The following is a 7,027-nucleotide window of genomic DNA, read 5'->3' as shown; positions in this document are numbered from 1 at the left end:
CTTTGTGATTTGATGCCTCACTGCTTTGTGATTTGCAATAGAAGGGACTGGGGAGTAGACTCCGTGCTCTATACTGTACATGCGTCCAAGCACGGGAGAAAGAGGAGAGACGTTGCATTTTTCTATTCCTTCAATCAATCAATCAGGGAGCTTCGGTTCCATATTTTTGGCTTTGGCAGCACCGTCCATAAATGGGTCCCATCGATGACAAAAGCTATTTTCACATTTGGCTACACATTGTGGATACCCTTAACCGTACCACTTGGTTTTGCTCCTGTGTGCTATCTATACAAATCTCAATTATATTGATCTAAAAAATTATAGAATCAAGATTAGTAAAAAGGAGGTGATTTTGCCGCGCGGATGGCGGGGGAGGTTTCTTATTTTTAGAGGACGTTAGCCTGGCGGTTTGCTAACATGCGGTCCCATGTGTCAGTGCTTTACCAAGCCGATCCGCCTCCCACATGAGGCAGAACAACGACAGAAGCAACACATGGTTAACTTGAAGAAGATGAGGGAGAAGCGGATTCAGCAACGAGTGAAATGATGGTTGCCTCGTCCCTCCAACTTATTTTTTTACTAGCATTATTATTAATTCGTCCCTCCAACTTAACTGCGAGAAAGGTGCAGCTTTCTGATTTGACGCCTCATTGCTCATTACTACGCCGGTGCCATGACTGGGGTGCTTCACCCCTGCTGCTCTGCACTGTATTTCGGTATGGCACGTGGACCTGGTAGCTTGATGTCCCACATGTCGGCGAAAGGGACTAGAACATTTATGAAAGCGAACGCTCCACTCTTACGATGGAGGAGTACACGACACGGCGGCCCAGTGAACTATCACTTGTACTGTATACTAGTACTATAGTTTTGCTGTTTCACACGATCCATCGATACAAACCCGATTAAACAGGACAGGGAGGGACTTTTCCCGCGCGGTAGATGATACTGGCCATACATTTCAAAGGCAATTTTAATGTATGCAAACTGAATAATTAAGTAACAATATGATATCTAGTAAAACTAAAAACACATATGATTTATTGTGTTAGAGTGTGGTAGTAGTGCTCTATTGCATAGTTGTTAGATGTAACATGCGAGAATGTGCAGAGATGTAGTTTTGGAGGGCCTACAGAGAGAAAGCATAATACGGTCACCGAACTCCAGAATATGCTCATTACGGTCACTATATACGTTTTGCGGTGATTATACGGTCACTTGCTCACCGTTCAGCATCGGATTGCACTCTGTTGACTGGCCAAATAGTCTGCATGGCACCATGTTGACTAGTTAAATTGACCATGTTCGTTGTGGGTCCCACCTGTCTGTTCGCATAGGAAAAAGGTCAGATAAACACAAATTTACACAGGCGCGACAAGACTCCAACCCGTGCGCGGGAATCACCTGGTTGTGTATGTGTCTGTCAGGGCCTGATGTGTGCGCATGCACGTGTAGGTTGAGCACTTGAGCGTGAGAGTGTGTGTTGGTCTTGTGGTGTGTGCATGCATGCGTGCGTGTGTGCATGTGCATGTTGCGTGCGTGTGTGGCTGCACGTGTACGTGTGAGTGTTGCGTGCGTGCGTGGCTGCATGTGTTCGTGTGAGTGTTGCGTGCATGCAATTCATGTGCATGTGTGCGTGTGTGTATAATCACCACACCAGCTCCTGTGTGTTAAAACAGACGGCTCAGCATACCAATACAATGCCACCTTGTCCGCTGTGCCCGCGGTCATGACTTCGAACCACCATCCAATAGTTTTTTGTCGTTTGTTTTCATTCTTACTAGCAAGATGCCCGTGCGTTGCACGTAACATCAAGATGCATTTGTATGACTAGTTTATCTTTGTGAGAGAAAAGGATGAACGAGGGAAGGCCTTATTTGCAAAAGTGGAGAGGTGTGTGGGTACCTTTTTGCAAAATTACCATAGTTGCCTTCCGATCCGTCAGATATAAATCGGACGACCTATATTGCAGGATGGCAGGCACACCATCATCACCAACTCTGTTTTTATAAGAGTGTAGAAGAGTAGATACAAGCAGACAGGTGGGCCCAATGGTAGTGAGATAATGTGATGCAACACTAGAGGTGCCACGTGGAGCGTTTAACTGGTCAACTAGTCATGTCTTGAGCAAATACAGAGTTGTACGGTGAGCCCGTGACTGTATAATAACCACAAAACATAAATGGTGACTGTAATGAGTGGATTATGAAGTCCAATGTACGTATTGTGCTTTCGCTCCAAATACGATGATCGTCACTGTATATATCGCGAGAGAAAGATGAAACATGTGTGAATGTGCTGGGGGCTTACTTTTAGAGGACCTGGAGATAGTTTGTGTGCGTACGTGAAAGGGGCATAGAGGGGGTGTATGCGATGGGGACAGAGATGCTCTCCGTTTCTCTTTATTATGACTAACTTTACATATAGTATAAGAATATAAAAATTCACAGTGCGGAATAAATATTATTGTGGGCACCATGCAACAAATTAACGTTCATACTCCTCCATATAACTTTCTAATGTTGTATATATGTAGAAATTCTAAAATAATTTTTTGGCCACACTTTATTCAAAAGGAATGTTGTATGCGAAATAAATGTGAAGAGAGGGATTTTTTGATCAATGGGGTACGTGATGTAACATGTGTGAATGTGTAGTTGATGTATTTGGCAGGGCTTAGAGAGGTATGTGTGTGTATTACGTATTCGAGAGAGGCATGGATAGAGGGGCCGGCGGAGGGAGGGGGCATGGGAGAGATAGCACGAGAAATGAGAGAGGTCTAGAGAGAGAGAGAGACTAATATGATGTCACAGCGAGAGATTCCCTTGAGCGTGTATATGCAAGGGGGGAGGGGATAGAGGCACGAGGAGATTTTTGTTGTGTGGTGTCTGTGTTGGTATGTGTGGGTGTGAGAACATAACGAGACCTGGGGGCAGAGGGTGTGTCACCGCGTGAGGTCCGGTGGGTCGAGGTGACGCCCTTGGTTCGGTTCCTGCGCCACATTGGTCGGCCCGTGACACATTTAGGGAGACCCATGGATGACTTGTCGTACAAGACAACGATAGCAGAATTGTGAAGGACTCTGTGTCCACTGACAAAGCTAGCTAGGATTTGTAACCCTGGGTTCTCGGACTAGGGTAACCCCTTATCTCTGATATTACTATTCATCCAACCTAACTTTAAGGGGCATCCTACAGAATGCTCTGCTAGAATCATACTCGTCAATTAGGAAGAGAGGCGTGAGACAATGTGTGAGAGACAGACCTAAAGATAATGTGCATACAGGAGACACGTAGGCAGGTCTATGTATATAGAAAGGGTCGATGGGGATTGTGCGTGTGTATCCTTGTGAGAGGAAGAGTCCTTGTGATAAAGGTTAGTGAAAACAGTCGTAAATGGTTACGAGAGGGAGGGAGGGTTATATCGAGAGCATGTATGCGAGAAAGACACCTCGGGAGAGAGAGTGTGTGAGCATGTGTCAGAGACCACCGATGGAGAGTGAAACTACAGGTAAACGTCTCATGTACACATTGATTAAAGATATAAATTATATCCAAATATTAGGAAGAGATCATGATATTTGCAAATTTTTTTGAATATTTACTGTGAGGCAAAGCCCCACAGCCCTTTATTAAAGAAAGCACAACTGTACAAACAAATTACAGACTATACAAGGAATGAATAAGAAAAGAGTCTACCTATGGCTAAACAACACTACCTGCTTTACAACAACGAATCAACCCAAGCCAAGAGTTTTTGTTTAATACAATCCTTCACCCTATGAGCAAGCAAAGAAATATCATGGATGAATTTACACTTCCAAGCACTGAAATTAGCTCTCTCAGTTCTGAAGGTTCTGCCATTTCTTAAAATCCAAATATTCCATGCTGCTGTTAGCATAACTTCAAAGAAGAAAGGGTGCGTGAAGCTGGACCTAGCATGCATGATACATTGCAGAATATCTGAGCCTCCAGACCAATCAATGCCCAAGTAACTCCAGACTCTACAGCTGAAGGTGCAGTTAAAAAACAGATGGATTCTATCCTCATACACCAGCTCACTGCAAATGAGACATAGATTGTCATCCTGGTTTGAGCGCCAGTGTCTCCTAACCAGCATGTCCTTGGTGTTAAGTCTGTCAAAGAATAATAGCCAGCCGAACACCTTGATCTTCATGGTGCACTTACTCTGCCATAGCCATTTGCAAGGTTGTATTGTAGGTAGGTGTGAGTGCATGATTATGTAGAAACTTTTGGCAGTGTATCCTCCTGATTGACCAGGCCATATGCAAACATCAGGTATAGCGGGGTCTCTGTCTAACTGCATGATCCAACCTTCCAGCATGTGTAACTCAGCAGCAGCCTCATGAGAAAGAGGCAAATAAAACATAGAGTAAAGATCCTGGGATTGAAGAAATTCCTGCACAGAGATCCTATCATTATTGACAAATGAAAACAACCTTGGCAATCTCCAACATAGAGGTCTAGCAGAGCCCCCAATGTGCCAAGAATCTGTCCAGAACAGAGCAGAATCACCCATGTTGATATGAGCTGAGGCAATAGCAGTATAAGCCTCATGCAGCTTCAGAACACCCCTCCACCAGAAAGATCCAGCATGAGCTGTTGCCTGTGGAACCCCATGATCATAGTAGCTGTTCCAAATCAGGGTCACCCAAGGAACATCAACCTTGTTATAGAATTTGTGAAGATGCTTGATAAGAAGTCCTTTATTCTGGATGTTCAGATTAATAATACCTAAACCCCCTTTATCTCTTGGCCTGCAAACCAGCTCCCAAGCAGCCAGAGACTGTTTTGGAGCATCACTATTACCCCTCCAAAGACATTGCCTGAAGATTCTGTCTAGCTGCTTAATGATCCCTGCTGGAATGTTGAGGCTGCACAGAAAGTATATTGGCAGAGAGGTCAGGACAGAGGTAAGAAGCTGCAAGCGAGAGCCATGATTCAGCATAGAAGAGCTTGAAGTTAACCTCCTCTCAAGACTGTCAACTAAGGGCATGAGGTCAATGATCCTTGGCCTTGTAGTTCCCAAAGGCAATCCAAGATAAGTAAATGGGAGCTGGCCAATTTTACAACCAAGAATAGCAGCTAGTCTAGCAGCCTCTTCATCAGTCATATTCAATGGAATCATTGAGGATTTAGCAAAGTTGACCTTTAAACCTGTGGATTGTTGGAAGGTAAGCAGCATGTTCTTGAGGGCAACAAGCTCATCATCCTTAGCTGCAAGAAATATGATCGTGTCATCCGCATATTGAATGATGGGAAACTCTCTGTCATGGGTTTGAATTGGCAAAGAGAGCGTGCTATGCTCCAGCATTTGGTTGACACAGACTGCAACAGATCTGTTGCGATGACAAACAACAGAGGTGATAGTGGATCACCCTGTCTGACCCCACACTTGCACTTAAATTGCTTTCCAGGGATGCCATTTAACAGCACAGACGAAGAACCTGTAGACAATAGTTGTTTAACCCAAAGAATCCATTTGGCATCAAACCCTTTGTGCTGCAACATCTGAAGAATAACCTCATGCTCGACAGTGTCAAAGGCCTTAGCAAAGTCCAACTTAAGAATTTAGATTGGATGCTTGGACTGTTTACAGATGAATATACTCAAAACTCCAGGCCAGACAATCCTGAATTGACCTACCCTTAAGGAACCCATACTGATTTTTGTGGATACACTTAAGGATCACCCTCTGCGACCGGTTGGCCAACAATTTTGTTAGAAATTTAAGACAAGTGTTGGTGAGAGATATTGGCCGGAAATCATCGGGCCCTTCTGGTGAAATGATCTTGGGTATGAGCGTAATGAGGGAGGCATTAATGTTTTCCAACGAAAGCTTCCCCTCATAAAAATCCTGAATCATCCTCAAGAAGTCCTTCTCAATTATAGGCTAACGGCGCTTGACAAACATCCCATTAAAGCCATCCGGACCAGGTGCCCGATTCACCGGCAATTCCTTCAAAACTTTGTTAATTTCCTCATCAGAAAATAGCAAGGATAGCTCCTCCAGCCCCGGGATGGGCTGAATTAAATGACTCAAATCGAAGCCCATATTGATCCCTTGGGCCTGGCCCATCCTTGATTTGAACGAAGCCCAAAGAATTCCCGTCATCTGAGCGTGATCAGTCACGGGATCAAGCATGGAACTGATCTTCAGACTGGAGATTGAGTTCCTCCTCATACGCTCCGAGGCCATGGCATGAAATTTTTTGGAATTCTCCTCGCCAACCTTTATATACCAAATAGTGCACCTCTGTTTCCAATATATGCAGTGAATTTTCAACAGATGTTCATAGTGGAACTTCACAATTTTCCGGAAATTGAATTCCGGCCTTGTTAAAGGTCGCACTTCCTCCAGCTGATCAAAGTGTAGAATCACCTTTGAGCAATCAACAGTAAGTTTCTTGATGTATGATAACTTTTTGCTCCAAATTTTCAAATCCTACCGCAGCCGCTTAAATTTCCTTGTGATAACCGCAGAAGCAGAAAGATCAGAGAAGACTGGTGCATTCCAAGACTTGGTGACACAATCCATGAAACCCGTCCTATCCAACCAGAAATTTTCAAACCGAAAAGTCTTGGCCGCAGGAATGGTAGTGTCAATGGACACCACACAAGGCACGTGATCCGAGCCAGTCCTGGCGAGTGGATTAACCACAGTGTTCGGATAATGTGAAATCCAATCAGTAGTAGTAAAGAACCAATCAAGTTGCTCGAGCAGGGGGTTTTGCTGCATATTAGACCAGGTGAAGCTACGACCTTTCAAGGGCAGATCCAAGAGACCAAGGTGACCAATTATTTCATTGAAGAGGAAGATATCATTAATATCACCACCCGGGAGGTTTCTGTTATCCAATGGCCTGATGAAATTAAAGTCCCCCAACAATAGCCATTTTTCATCGGGAGGGATGTCTAGATGATATAGCCAACTAACGAAATCATCCCTAGGCTGACCCTCACATGGCCCATATACAGAGGCTAAGGTCCATTTTTTGGAGTTCTGC

The 7,027-nt window shown here is 44.3% G+C and overlaps 1 protein-coding gene across 1 annotated transcript; it reads right to left on the bottom strand.

The window, feature by feature from the left end:
- Positions 1-4,003: 4,003 nt before the first annotated feature.
- Positions 4,004-6,135, bottom strand: LOC141030732 (uncharacterized). Its single transcript, XM_073506180.1, has 7 exons — positions 5,971-6,135; positions 5,667-5,877; positions 5,399-5,467; positions 4,988-5,237; positions 4,294-4,894; positions 4,114-4,188; positions 4,004-4,009 (listed from the first exon to the last, which is right to left on the bottom strand). The coding sequence occupies exons 1-7, from the start codon at positions 6,133-6,135 to the stop codon at positions 4,004-4,006; spliced, it is 1,377 nt and encodes a 458-aa protein (XP_073362281.1).
- Positions 6,136-7,027: the final 892 nt, after the last annotated feature.

Source organism: Aegilops tauschii, chromosome 1 (genome assembly GCF_002575655.3).
Source record: "Aegilops tauschii subsp. strangulata cultivar AL8/78 chromosome 1, Aet v6.0, whole genome shotgun sequence".
Classification (NCBI taxonomy): domain Eukaryota; kingdom Viridiplantae; phylum Streptophyta; class Magnoliopsida; order Poales; family Poaceae; genus Aegilops; species Aegilops tauschii.
The sequence above is the reverse complement of the archived record's forward strand: the minus strand, read 5'-3'. Positions and strand labels throughout refer to the sequence as shown.

Bases quoted from the DNA above. Each gene is read 5' to 3' on its own strand.
- LOC141030732 (XM_073506180.1), bottom strand. From the start codon at position 6,135: ATGACGGGAATTCTTTGGGCTTCGTTCAAATCAAGGATGGGCCAGGCC. The intron at 5,878-5,970 runs GTGAATCGGGCA...AGGATGATTCAG, and splicing joins AAGTTTTGAAGGAATTGCCG to GATTTTTATGAGGGGAAGCT. The intron at 5,468-5,666 runs GTAGGTCAATTC...TATTGTCTACAG, and splicing joins TCAGTATGGGTTCCTTAAGG to GTTCTTCGTCTGTGCTGTTA.